Source organism: Gigantopelta aegis, chromosome 9 (assembly GCF_016097555.1).
Source record: "Gigantopelta aegis isolate Gae_Host chromosome 9, Gae_host_genome, whole genome shotgun sequence".
Lineage (NCBI taxonomy): Eukaryota > Metazoa > Mollusca > Gastropoda > Neomphalida > Peltospiridae > Gigantopelta > Gigantopelta aegis.
Genome location: NC_054707.1, coordinates 16,007,058 through 16,022,084, shown reverse-complemented (window position 1 = coordinate 16,022,084; position 15,027 = coordinate 16,007,058). Strand labels below are relative to the sequence as shown.

At 35.2% G+C, this 15,027-nt stretch overlaps 1 protein-coding gene across 1 annotated transcript in view; it reads left to right on the top strand.

Moving 5' to 3' along the window:
- The window catches only part of LOC121381154 (tRNA wybutosine-synthesizing protein 4-like), a 30,914-nt gene extending 21,015 nt beyond the window's left edge, over window positions 1-9,899 (top strand). Inside the window, exons 12-16 of the mRNA XM_041510315.1 lie at window positions 1,277-2,212; window positions 4,708-4,805; window positions 7,012-7,196; window positions 8,270-8,399; window positions 9,017-9,899. Coding sequence (XP_041366249.1) covers window positions 1,277-2,212; window positions 4,708-4,805; window positions 7,012-7,196; window positions 8,270-8,399; window positions 9,017-9,184 — 1,517 coding nt within the window. The 3' untranslated portion in view covers window positions 9,185-9,899. The remainder of the gene's footprint in view (window positions 1-1,276; window positions 2,213-4,707; window positions 4,806-7,011; window positions 7,197-8,269; window positions 8,400-9,016) is intronic.
- Window positions 9,900-15,027: the final 5,128 nt, after the last annotated feature.

The window sequence follows — 15,027 nt, the reverse complement described above, 5'->3', positions numbered from 1 at the left end:
AAAGCGGACCGTTTGCTTCGGGGGGGGGGGGGGGGGGGGGAGGGGGGGGGGGGGGGGGGGGGGGGGGGGGGGGGGGTCACCCAAGCCTATGCCCCTGAATATCCTCACAGTGATAAGCTACACTCCCAGTTGAATGTCGATTTAATATATAACTGTCACCCCTCCCCTTTTGTTGGTATCTTCTGACGCATGTGATACTTTTATTTTTGCGTATATTGTAAAATTATGTAGATAACAAAACAAAAAAGAGAACTCAGATGAATTTGAAATACATATGCTTGGGCATATACATGCATTTATTGGTAGAAAAAACAACAATGAAAAATGAGGGTATTTACATACATATATATAACAGAAAATAAATGATAAAACAATCGGTGATGTATTTTGCAGATGTCAAAACATGACACAACGTAACTAACAAATAAAACACCAAATGCCGAATAACACTCAGTACATTTGTTTTTCACAAAATTTTAAATTGGAAAAATCATTAAAAAGCACTAATGCAAATAAGGAACTAACATTTATATGAAAAAGGGAACAGTGTTAACAATTACAAGTGTTCTTTGAAGTTAATCAGACTGTCTGTAAATGATTGTGACGTAGCAAGGCTCTCCATCATGTACGAACACCAACAACCAAACACAGCATCATTTTGTTCTGCTTAGACCTACATGTAGCTATATTATTCTGTAATCATCACCTTAATCCTCGACAGCCAAGACCACTCGAGACAGGCGTGCTTCGTCTGATTGACCTGGTTGACAATTCATTCGTCTTTAAAATACTATTGGCAACGACAGTTTGATCAATCCACATGCGTCGAGTTTTTGAGGTGCATAATCTGTTAAATCTTTATGGTGGGACCAAAACATTATGTTGAGAGATCGAGTTTATCGAGTGTTCAAAGTTTGAGTTTTCGAAGGTCGTTATTACTAGTTTGTATAGCAATTTGGCCCGGGACCGTCGCTTCATTTCGAGAGATCGAACGTGGAGTTATCAAACTTCGACTGTATATATAAATTTGCAAATTGGGTCCATTTTTTGTAGTTAAAAAACACAAGGTATATTTTCTATGCTACATGTATTTGCTATTGGAGTGGGGTTTTTTTTCAGTTCCCAGAATGCATCTTACATCAGTTGTTCTTAAAGATGGGACAGACCTTGTTATTTGTACATGTATTTTGTTTGTGTTTTAAGACTTAAACACCTAAAAATTTGTAAATAGAGCCAAATATTGTCTGTTTACAACATTTTCTGTTCGTTCTTTCAGTTCCCAGAATGCACCACACATCAGATGTTCTTGAAGACGGGACGGTTCTTGTGATCTTTGGTCGTAACTCGCCTTCCTCTCTGTGCAAGGAGCTTTTGTGTTACACCGTGTCTGTGAACGACGGCGATCAGTCAAACAAAGCCGTTTTAGGTCACTTGGTTAATGATAAAACAAACTCTACAGTTTCTGCCGATGTGGTTACTGATAAACCTAGCACTACAGTTTCTGGTGATACCATCGATGATAAACATAACACTACAGTTTCTGATGATGTGGTTAATGATAAACCTAACTCTACAGTTTCTAATGATGTGGTTACTGATCATAAACCTAGCATTATAGTTTCTAGTGATACCGTCGATGATAAACATAACACTACAGTTTCTGATGATGTGGTTAATGATAAACATAACACTACAGTTTCTAGTGATACCATCCATGATAAACATAACTCTACAGTTTCTAGTGATGTGGTTAATGATCATAAACATAACATTACAGTTTCTAGTGATGTGGTTAATGATAAACCTAACACTACAGTTTCTAGTGATGTGGTTAATGATAAACCTAACACTACAGTTTCTAGTAATGTGGTTAATGATAAACCTAACACTGCTGTTTCTGGTGTTATTGTTAATGATAAACCTAACACTACAGTTTCTGGTGATATCGTCAACGATAAACCTAACACGACAGTCTTGGATAATATCATCAAAGATAAACCTATGTCTATAGCTTTTGGTGATGGTGTTGACAATGACAATACAAGCAACAGTGAAGTTCTATCTACTGTCCACTACGAGTGTCGGGTAGACCGTTCTGATGATGTAGAAACGACTGAGAATGTCATGCGGTTGGAGTGTAGATTTGTCAAACAGATGGGCGATGTGCCCTGTCCAAGATGGAGGCATGCAACATCTGTGACTAATATGGAAGGTAAGACACAGTGACAGGTCTAGACAGTTTGAAAGTGGTTGTGGATTTTACCTTTTGTATGACTCAATGCTTTTGATTTCTCATTCCAGCCAATGCACCACAACTGGTATTTCAAAGCCTGTGGTATGTGCTATCCTGTCTGTGGGATTGTGCATATAAAAGATCCCTTGCCACTAATGGAAAAAATGTAGCGGATTTCCCTCTCTATGACTGTCAGAATTACCGTATGTTTGACATCCAGTAGCCGATGATTAATAAATCATTGTGCTCTAGTGGTGTCGTTAAACATAACAAACTTTAACAATGCTTTTGCATAGTATAATTTCAGGATATTCCACACAAATAATAAAAAAGGAAGCCATATACGGAGTTTAACTTCTGAATCCACCAATGAAATTTTTAATCATATTATTTTTATTATTATATTATATTATATTTTATTATATAACATTTAAAGGTAGACTAAACTCCAAGAGCCTTATGTAAAGATGCATACCCGGATCACCAACACATACTGACACTTTAACAAATGAATAACGCGTAATTTTAGAATTAATAAAAAAACATGATTATTCCTGCTAACTGGGGGTAGCCATTTTGTTTCATTTTTGTGACGTCCGGTGGTATAGCTTGGGGCGAAGTGACGTCAGCTCAGGTCCAACTTCTCTATTATGTACAGTGTAAACAGTGTTAATTTACGACAAGGCGCTTTGCTTTCATCAACCTCACTTGTAAAACAACATAAATGACTTGATAGTATAATAAATTATTTAACTAAATATATTTCAGTTTGCATCAATATAACGAAATGGAGTTATAGTATTTTTTTCTTTTAAAAAATCCAAAGAAAAAATGCAAAAACTACCACTCAGATACCCAAGTGATAATTTTCTTTTCTTTGGGACTACGTAATTGGTCAGTTTTGTGATTTTAGATGGGAAAGTCTACTTAATCAAGGGTTTTACAGAATTACTTACAGTAATAAATCAAGACGGCTGGTAAAGTCCATTACTATTTGAGGTTATCACACAATACCCTGTGATCTTAATAAAAGAGGCACGTCTTTTTAGTGTGTCTAGACACAGTGTCTGGGGACCGTCTAAATATACACCTGCCAATCAAGAACCACAGGTACAGGCTACGGAAAGAAAAGACCAATTAACCAAGAAAACACTCCCGACTATTATTTCAGTACGTGGATTAATTTGTATACAAAATATAATACAGTTATTTTGACAATGGTGGTTTATTTTGTATTAAAAAACATAAACCACATATACACGTTGCTGTGTTACTGGGATGAAAATTATTACAGAACATTGCGATGCATCCGCAAAAATCAGGTATGTTTTGTTTCTTCAGTTCGAAGACTAATTCCTGACGTGAGACGTTAGGTATTACATAACCACCAGCTCGCCAGAGGGCGTATTCACTGGGATGATACAAAATGGCTGCGCCCATTATATATAATAGCCGTCACATTTAACCGTTTTATTAATTAACTATACGATTATACTTGTTGATATTAAGCAATAATGTGCATTATGTATCGTTGAATATGCATACCAGTACAAAAGCCTTGCTTTAGCATTCCTTTAAGCAAAGAAAACAATTATTCGAACACATGCAAAAATATGTTATAATATTTAAAACATTAATATAGTGAAACCTCTCAAAACTGGACCCTCTGTAAACCAGAATTCCCTCAAAACCAGACGTTTTTCATGGTCCATTTTTAAATATCTGTGCAGAAGAGAACCTCTCTAAACTGGATACATCTTAAAACTGGACTTTTTACTTGGTCCTAAGGGTGTCTGGTTTAGAGGAGTTGCACTATAATTACAAGACTGTTACGGCATCATTGTTTTGATTGCTGGCATGTTCAGAAACCTTGGCAATTATGACAATGGCCACAGCCAAAAAAAATATAACATCAAAACATTATTTAATTTTTCATGGCAGTTTGTGTAAGAGAGAAGTTTAATTAGTATTATAGAAAAATAAATAATAATTATGACAAGTGACATAGATCTTTGAATGTTCCATGGAAATATAAAGTTTGTTTTGTTTAACGCCATCACTAGAGCACATTGATTTATTAATCATCGGCTGTTGGATGTCAGTCACTTGGCAATTTTAACATAGTCTTAGAGAGGAAACCCGCTATAGTTTTCCATTAGTAGCAAGGGGTCTTTTATATGCACCATCTCACAGACAGGACAGCACATAGCATGGTCTTTGATATGCCAGTCGTGGTGCACTGGCTATGGAAGTATAAATGTTGCATAAAATTGAAAATGCTGTGGCAATCTCCACAGTGTTGCTCATCGCTGTGGTTGATTGCCACAGTTGTTTAGTCACTTAAACCTCTTTGACACTGAATGTAAAATATTACAATATTTGCAGGAATGGAATACATATTTTTATATGGCGGTAAATATGGCAGTATTTATCTTATTTAACTCTTGAAATGTAAAATATTACAATATTTGCAGGAATGGAATATGTGTTTTTATATGGCGGTCGGACAACGACAGAAGTTGCTCTAGATGACAGCTATTTACTAGACACTGAACAGAAGACCTGGAGAAAGGTGAAACTTGACTTAATAATACCAGAATTACAGCCATTGCATATAATTTTAACCAAGAAACTATTGATCAGAGAAACATTTTCTTTTTTGTCTATTTTATATGATTTTTTGGTATCTTGTCCAGTACTGTGAGTTTTTTCTTACACTCCCATTGTCAAGAATACTGACATTTATGGTGTCGTATGGCAGCAGGGCATAAAATTTGGCACGAACGATTCTGTCGTTCGTCTGTCGGTTATGCAAAACCAATATCAACATAAACAACGGATCGTTTGTGCAAAAGCTGTAATCGCTCATAAATAAATAAAAACATGTGTTAGCTAATATCATCAATGTATTGGAAAGCTTCATGTGGTGGGAAATCCCTGACCTAGATGTACGTCATATGACAAGTGCTTGATGGTAATGTTCTAACCAGCTTTCCATCCGTCGTTCAACGTGTCCAGCTATTTTCTTCATGACTACCGTCACTTTCGTTATAAAACATTACCTACATTGGCATGTTACCACATATTTACAATTCGCTGACATTTGCAGTCGTCATGATATTCGGTGTTTGAAGCACATCACAGAACGTTTATGAGTAGTTTCTTAGAATATTATATTATATACCGATGCAATTTAATGACACTGATAAAAACAAAATATGTTTTGAAAATAAAAATAGACGTGTATCCTCATAAGTGTACGAGACGGGGGAGTGCTGGAGCAAAACCTCAAATTCGGGTAAAAATGGTAGAGATAATCGGGCAAAATGTGCTAACCTGAGACTTTTTTTACCATAATATATTTCCATCATTCTACCATCAAAATTAGTTGTAATCGTTTGCAACCTTATAATCATGATTCGTTTGCAACCCTATATAATTGTTTGGTAGTAATACTAATCTGAATAAATGATGTTATCTAGATTCGGGCATTTTCGTTTAATTCGGGCAAAAACCAGCCTGCCCCCTACAAAAATGGGAGCCAGTACGCCTATGGGTGTCATGAAAAATCTCTCTCACTGCTACTCCAAGCCAGTCGGAATAAGTCGGCTGATTACGGATTTTCCGTGGAGTTCAACACTTATAGCTTCTTCCAGACTGATTCGAGTCTATTAATAACAAATGCGATGACATTCTAGCGACTGTACCTAGTGTCGGGACAAAATGACCGCTATTAACCGTGCAGCTATCGTTAGACTGATTAGATTAAAATCCATTTTACCTGTCACAAGAGCATGTAGTATTATTAACATGCACCGTAGTGCGCGAGATCTCGTGACAATCGTTTTCTCGTTACTATGAATAGCATTTTACAGAATTATTCCTCGAAACAAGCTTAATTTTTATTTTCGCCTGGCAACTTTCAAATTAGTCCTATCACACAAAAAGTATATTTTTGTAATAGAGAAAAGCTACAAAAATCACTCATCTTAGATTCTCGTTTGATTATCGTTGCCCATTAACCTTTTCATTTGTATCTAACTATTGAAGAAAATCGTTCATGTAATCACTAAACCCACACGAACGACATATTGGTTGTCTGAAAAATTCAAATTTTATGCCCTGTGGCAGTATCCAACATACAATGTGTCTGGAGATCGATTTAAAGATATCCAGTTAGGTTTTTCATTGGATAACCTAATTATCAAAAGCAAAGTGTTCATTGAAATGAACACTACCAAGACCCAATTTCTACCTATAATGTATAAGTTAACTGCCCAAGGACAAACCCAGTAAATTAGTTTTAGTTGGAATTTTTTTTTAATATCTTTCAAAGCTGATTTTTTTTTTTGGGATCAGAAGTAGAATACTGCACCTGTATATTACATACATTTAGAAACAAAGTTAAAATTTAGTTTGGTTAACAACACCACTAGAGCACTAGATTTATTAATCATCAGATGTCAAACATTTGGTAATTTTGATAGTCTTAGAGAGGAAACCTGCTACATTCTTCCATTAGTAGCAAGGTGTCTTTTATATGCACCATCCTATAGACAGGATAGTACATACCACAGCCTTTGATATACCAGTCATAGTGCACTGGCTGGAATGAGAAATAGCCCAATGGGTCTACCAGTGGGGATCGATCTTGGACCAACTGCACATCGGGCATGTGCTTTTCCACTGGGCTACGTCCCACTCTCATTTAGAAACAATTCACAAGATAAATATGATTATTTCTAATTTGTGTGTCTGTGTTGTTTCTTTATTTTCAGATGTCATGTACAGGAGACCTCCCCGGGTGTCGGCAGTCTCACACACTGAGCGCCTGGTCTCCATGGAAACTGGTGCTGGCCGGCGGGCTGAATGAGGATCTCATACCAGTGTCTTCTGTCCACGTGCTTCACCTGGACACTCTCGTCTGGCAGCGATTAGACACAGTGGGAATGGAAGTACCAAGGTGAAGAAAAATATTGTAGATCTATTTCATGTCCACTGGACTGAATTAGCCAGCTTTTGCACGGTGCTACTTAAATCTTTCTAGCACCCCATTACTAGATGAATCTTTCTTGTCCACTGGACTGAATTAGTCAGCTTTTGCAGGGTGCTCGATAAATCTGTCTAGCACCCTGGTGATAGATAAATCTTTCTTGTCCACTGGACTGAATTAGTCAGCTTTTGCACAGTGCTAGATAAATCTGTCTAGCACCCTGGTGATAGATAAATCTTTCTTGTCCACTGGACTGAATTAGTCAGCTTTTGCACAGTGCTAGATAAATCTGTCTAGCACCCTGGTGATAGATAAATCTTTCTTGTCCACTGGACTGAATTAGTCAGCTTTTGCACAGTGCTAGATAAATCTGTCCAGCACCCTGGTGCTGGATAATTTCTACATTCGTGTGACGTCATAACTCATGCTTTACAACGATTGATGCCATAACTTATGGTTTTCAGAATTCTGTTTGCCATTTCACATTGTATTATTGTTTTAAAAATATTTAAACAAGTTAATATTTTCAACTTTATATTCATTGGTAAGCTGTTACATTTTATGTCATTGCATAAGGTGAACTATATTTTTCTGCAATAAACAAACAGTAGCTTACAAAATTAATTTTTATATTGTTATATTTTTATGTCGTTGCATAAGGTCGACTATATTTTTCCGCGTATGATTAAACGAGTTTATAATTGAAATGTTTACAAATCATTCTACAACAAACAAACTATAGCTTACAAAATTAATGTTTAGTTACTGTAATTAAATGGGCAAGAAAAAGAATCAATCACCATTAGATACGGCAATTCCATCCCTCAGCCCTCACAAAAAACATTTTGTCCCTCGGGTTGGAATTGCCGTATCTATATCTCAAGGCACCCCATCCTTGACATTGTCACGTTGATCTGGGGCATTAAAAAAAAAATTAATCTGATTTAGAGTATCTAACAACAGGAACATCCTTTTCCAGTTTCTTGTAACGGACAAGCCAAAGTTAATTGTTCTAACTTGTATTACATTAACTTTCTTTTCAGATACTCTCACACAGCACACATTGTGGATGACAACTTGATTCTAGTTGGTGGAGTCAACTGTTCGTCCAGTTCTCCAGGAATCTCTGTCGTCAACTTGACGTCTGCTGTGATTCAGCACTTCTTTTTTCCAGTAAGATTTCTTCTCTCATTTTTAATGTAGTATTCTATTTCTTACATATCTTCACAAAACAATTTTAAAATACATTTAAACATCTTTTCCAACTAAACCCTATGTTTGGCCCTAGCGCTTATAGTTAACGTGTGCGCCACAGACAAGTCAATTTCAGGTTAACTTGTACGTCACAGAGTGATCGATTCGACCATGGCTTTTTTTTTCATTGGATGGTATGGCATTGGTGACCTGGGCCCCGAGCTTATAAAACTTTTAGTCCAGACTCAATCTCTAATGACGTCCCACACATACAATTTGTATGGCGTTTTATTGATATTACTCTTGTAAGAACTAGGCCTGGTCATCACGAACGAGCAGCTTGTCATAGGTCTTTAAAATGTTATCACACATATATGTGTTATCAAAAATAACAAATGATATTCTCACCAACGGGTGTGTAAGAAATGTCACTATTATACAGTGCTCATAATCAAAACGTCCAGTCCTATTTGTTATATTATGGTCTAGTTGCAACAGTGTCATGGTCATGTTTTTTTCTGTAAAAATAATTTTAAGCGTTTTATCCTCTTTTTTTTTCTTTCTCCCCGTATTGATCATGACATTTATTATTTCAGGTCCCAGACAAAGATCACATGTTACTGTGTAACAAGCACACCAGTGTATTTCAAGATGGCCACTTGATCCTGGTTGGAGGTGGAGGAAACTGTTTTTCGTTTGGAACTCTCCTGAACCGTTCACCTGTCATACTTGATATCAGTCAGTGTTTTGTGTCCAGTAGCTGATGTGCAAATTTTGAAATTAGCTCCATCATCAATTATGTAATGCAAAATTTTGCATATTCCCTGTAATTACTGAGGTAATTTGACCAATATTATGGGATTTTCTGCTTGTATTTATGTTGATTTCACTTGGTAATAATTAAATTTCTGTTACATTCATTGCAATTTAATGTCATATCACTGGTCAAGCCATATCAACACAAATTTGTTCATTTCTCGATGAACGTAAAACTTTGTCAGGGAACATCACTTTATATTGATACTTTTGTTTTACTGAACGTTATTCTTTAAGAACCAAAAACATTATTCAAAATAAAATATGAACATTTTAGTGTTATTATTAGCATGTTTTAAATGTAATTATCAGGAGTGTCTGTTATTCTTTTAAATTCATCAGGGTATGAACAAAGAAAAAATCAGCAAACTTACATGTGAATGGCTTTGCTAATTCACACAGTTTGCAGACAATGCTAAGGTACATGCAAGTACTAGAGAAAATCATTTGATAAAGAACAAAATGATAATGACTGGCTGTATTTTGCTTTATAAATAAACTGACAGTTGTTTTGAAAAACTCACACAACTCTTGATCGACATTCCCCACCCCCCACCTCCCTTCTCATTAAAGGCATATTGTCACAGACCACTGACCTATTTATTGGCCTAACAAAGTATTACCTGAACAAAAATAATTTGATTTGTTCCGAAATGTACTTTATTCAACCATCTTCATAACCACCATACTCCATTTATTAATGACATTTTGTAAAAATAAATGAATTATGGCAATGGTCCATAATTCAAAAACTAAAATTACCAAGAGGGATGACATGTATTTCACTCCATCATGGTTCAATTAAGGTGATGTGATAGCTAGATTTGGTTTCCAATAATTAATGTAATTTATATTTATTATCCATTTTTAGAGAAATACGGTCCTTAAATCTGTGAAAGTATGCCTTTAATGTTTTGTAATGCATCTATGATACCCCCACCCCACCCCGAAGATTGTTGTATAATTGCTGATTAACCCCTACTATATGTCCCATGTAGATAATTATTTTTATTAAATGTTTTTACATGCATGTTTGGATGAATATTTTTATTTAACAAATTGAACAAAGTACTTAATGCATTTAATAAAGATTTTTAGTAGTTTTTATAGAAAACAAATAAAATATTAATACGATTGCTTTTGTAATTTGTTTATCTAGATTTGGAAATGTATACATGTACATGTATATTAATAAGGTTTGGAAATCTGTTGAGCGCTCACCTGAATGCGATGGTTGCGTTGCAGGACCGAACCTTGGTGGATCCATTCAACTGATTAGAGTTTTTACTCGTTCCAACCAATGCACCACAACTGGTCAAAGGCCGTGGTATGTGTTTTCCTGTCTGTGGGAAAGTGCACATAAAAGATCCTTTGCTGCTAATGGAAAAATGTAGCAGGTTTCCTCTGATGACTAAGTCAGAATTACCAGATGTTTAAAGAGGAAGAGTTTGAATATAAACTAAATGGACTCTTGTCCACATTTTCACTGGACACCATTACAAATAGCCCAATACTACACTGTTAAACAAAACAAAAATTGTTTTATGCTCAGTGTGTGGGTTTGACTAGAAATATCGCTCATCAAGATTTTGAAAACAAAAAGTTCTCTATCAGGGCTCTCACTGGAACAAATTTTGTCTTGGCCAATTTTCAGAAATGTAGAGTATTTCTTTTAAAAATCATAAACGTTTGGTTAAATCGAGGAATATTTTATTAGCCATAGTCTAAATTTTGTAGCCATTATGTATAACAATTAGCAATTGGCAATGTACAGGGTGAGCCCTGCTATTAAGCCATAGGTATTTAAATACACATGTATATGGTTTTCCACTGTATAAAATAATATAACCATATAGTACAAACAACAAAACTCTTCATATAAAATATAGCACTGTCCTGGCTTTATTTTATAATTTGATAGATATTCAGTAAACATAATTAACAGATCTATTCAAGTCACGGGCAATTATATGCACATATTCTGTTGCAAATTGATGGCACATTGTGACACAGTAACAATTTGTGCAGGACTTGATGCAATAAAACTTTCACAAAGACATTGACAGACTGCCTGGGACTAGCACCGTTTTTAAGAATATACAACTTATGACTATAACAGATAATTAAGCAATTATGGACCTATATTTAAGAATTAAATGTCACCAAGATGGTAAAAAAAAAAAAACTGATATGATAATTCACTGTACACCATTGCAATTGACCATACAGTTGTAATTTAAATTTTTAATCAAAGAAATCAGTTATTCAGTGAAATATATTCTATAATATTAAAGTTATTTGAATTTTTTTTATTTTATATATATATATATATATCAGGGGTGGGGAAAAGCCCTTTTCTGCCGGTCTGGGACCGATTCTCGATCTCTGAGACCGAAATTATTTTTTAAAAACGTGTGTTTGCCGGTCCCACTTTTGTCATTCTTGTCGGTCCGAACCACCTGTCCATTTCTATTATTGGAACAAATTCTTATCAGTCAAGTGGACCGGCCTGCCCAGACATCGGTATCTCATGCATGATTTAAAATAATAAATAAATAGTGGTCAGTATAGCTTGTGTTTCAGACGTCTGTGATTTTAAAGTCTGCCTAAGTATATATCGTCAGTCACTGAAGTCGGACCTACAGTAGTGTCAATCCACAGCCACTAGGCTAAACATTAATTTTGTCAAAGTTGCTGAGCCAGTCAAGAGATAAAACAGACGTTAACAATAACACCATTCTTGGTGAGAGAGCCATCAAGGTATTACACTCCAATTAAAACAAAGGACCCAGAGTTTGCAACTGGTTACAATCAACACCTGTCAACACCTATGTACGGAGCTTTGTCGGGTCGAGTGTCCCTGTCGGAAGCAAGAGACTTTTGTGCAATACAAACTGCTTGAAATAGCATAAAATATACTGAAATAATCAATAAATGTATTTATTGTTGACTGTTCAATGTAGTCTATCCAATAATTATAAAGGATTTTAAAATTAACAAAAGGTTTCCACTTTCTTGTTAACAAGTGGGAGTAAGCAGAACAGCTACATGTACTGGTTATCTCAAGAGCCAGTAGAGGTCAGATTTCATCCAATCAGTGATGACGTTATTAATCTCTTTGTCTAAACATGTGCTAGCTTAGGCTGTCAAACGCTTCAACGGTGCGATCTTTTATGAATTTTCAGGACACAGTACTGAATACTCGTACTTTTTATACATATATGGGATTTAAATTCATAACTTTTATTCCTTTTTTATATTATTTATAACATTATGTAAAATATATACAATTTGTGGGGTGTTTTTTTCCCACTGAGGTGATAAAAAAATGTTATTATTTTATTCCTTTCTTTTTCCCCCTCTCACCAACCCCCCCCCCCCCCCCCTCCCCGTTAATGAAGACATCAAGCGGGACCGATTGACAATTTTATTTTTCCCCACCCCTGATATATATATATATATATATATATATATATATATAATGTATGTTTAAAAAACCAAATAAATAAAATTAAGTTTTTTTTTAAAATAATACAAAAAATATGAACATCTACTACTAATAACTTAAGTAATGGGATGAATGATATTAGGGCCCAGACACTACCAAATTTGTTTCTGGGGTTAATAAATGAAAAAAAAAATGAAAAAACCCATAAAAACGTTGGAAATAAATGTGGTGGTATTTTACATACAAAGGAAAGTTTGTGATTTCTTGATATATCATCAGGGTAACAATTCTTTGTGCTTTTTCATTTATCGTGGGGAAGTGCATATAAAAGATGGAAAGATGTAGCGGGTTTCCTCTGATGACTACAAGTCAGAATTACCAAATGTTTGACATCCAATACAGGTAGCTGATGATTAATTAATCAATGTGCTCTAGTGGTGTTGTTAAACAAAATATCTTTGGGTTTCCCAGAGATGAAAGTTTTCTGCATTTTTAATTGTCCATACAGCAGAAAACCCAGAAACACTATGACCAAAATAAATTCATGTTTTCCATGCAAAACTACAATACTTTGCATACATACTGAATGGTGGCCTTCATTTTTTACTATAACACTACGGCCACTCTTGCAGATATTTTTTCATAAACTGCTTTCATCTCTGGTTTGTCATAATAAAACATATTTTGTCTTTTCTCATTTGTAATATATCTCTGTGTGCTTTTTCAATTCATCATACATGTTAATATATGCATATTAAAATCCATTTATTTTAACCAAAAAAAAAAACCCCAAACAAAACTGAGTATTTATAAGTCATCACACCCAAAATTAAAACAAGTTTTGTTTAACGACACCACTAGAGCACATTGATTTATTAATAATCAGCTATTGGATGTAAAATAGTTGGCAATTAGGTTCCCAAGCATTTTCCACTGGAGAATCTATTGTTTTTTAGTAGGATTATTATTATTTTGTTAAAGCAGTCAGTCATTTTCTGAAAAAAATTCTGGTCCGATTTACATAAAATTTGGTGGGTAGTTTAGTGCATAGGGGTGGGGATTGATTGTATTAAAAAATTGTGTGTATTGGCCTCTATTGCAAATTATATAGATTTTTTTTTTTTTAATTCTTCAGACATCTGTCTGTTTTGTCATTTTGTAAGAAACATTGTAGGCCCATATAGCTGAAATTTGGTAGGTAGTTGGGCCAACCAGGGGGATTGATTGTATTGAAAAATTGTGAACAGTGGGCAATAATAAGAGGTCAGCCATCAACAGCTGTCACTGTCCCTTAAAGGGCCGCTAAGGTGTGTTTTATATAAAAGTGTTATTGTTTGTAACTAATTATTGCTATAATTAAGCAACATTTAAATAAAATAAAACAGCACTACCAAACTAGAATCTGCATGTGTATTTGCTGGACAGTTGTTGAGCTGGCAATAAACATCACCACTGGTTTTGTGTGTGAGCAGTCAGCCATCAATATCATTAGGACAGCTGGCCTTGTTGTCCAGAGATTGTGTCCTCTTTAAAGCAGCTGTATCAGCTTTTGTATGTGGGTGTATAAAAAAGTGCGATTGCTGTTTTTCAAACAGTTCTGGGCCAATTTCGCTGAAATTTGGTAGTTGGTTAGGAAACTGTGAGCAGATATGTGGGTGGGGGTGTTATTGCAATAATAAATAATGTACAAGAATGTCCGAGTAATATACAGCTATTACAGCTTGGGAATCCATCATTACTGCATGTGGTTATACAACTGACAGTCTTAGAGAGGCAACCCTCTATATTTTTTCATTAGTAGCAAGTGATATTTTATACAGACAGGGTAGCACATACTACAACCTTTGATATATCAGTTATCCCCAAAAGTCATTAATAAAAGACAAAAAATTATAATTCTTTTCTCAAATTGTACTATTAGGATTTATTGCTACGACAATACCGATAACCCAGTCAGTCCCAGACAGCATTAACAACTCGAGATGCACAGCTAAATAAACAAAACGTATCATGCATGCAATGTGATGACACAGTGAAACACAGGGACAGGTCAGTTTACCGACAGAATTGATTAACACACTGTTATGCACTTAAAACATTCTTCTGAAGTGACAACACATTGTCACACACAGAAATAGTAGGTCCATTTCACAACCTGATAAGATATCGCAATACACTGGTAACAGGTCTATGCTACAACTTGATAAGATATCGTAATGCACTCTTGTAACAGGTCTATGCCACAACCTGATAAGATATCGTAATGCACTCTGGCAACACCTTGTAGTACCCAGTACACTAAATAACAGTTCCATGCTGTAACAAAATACACACGCTTTATTC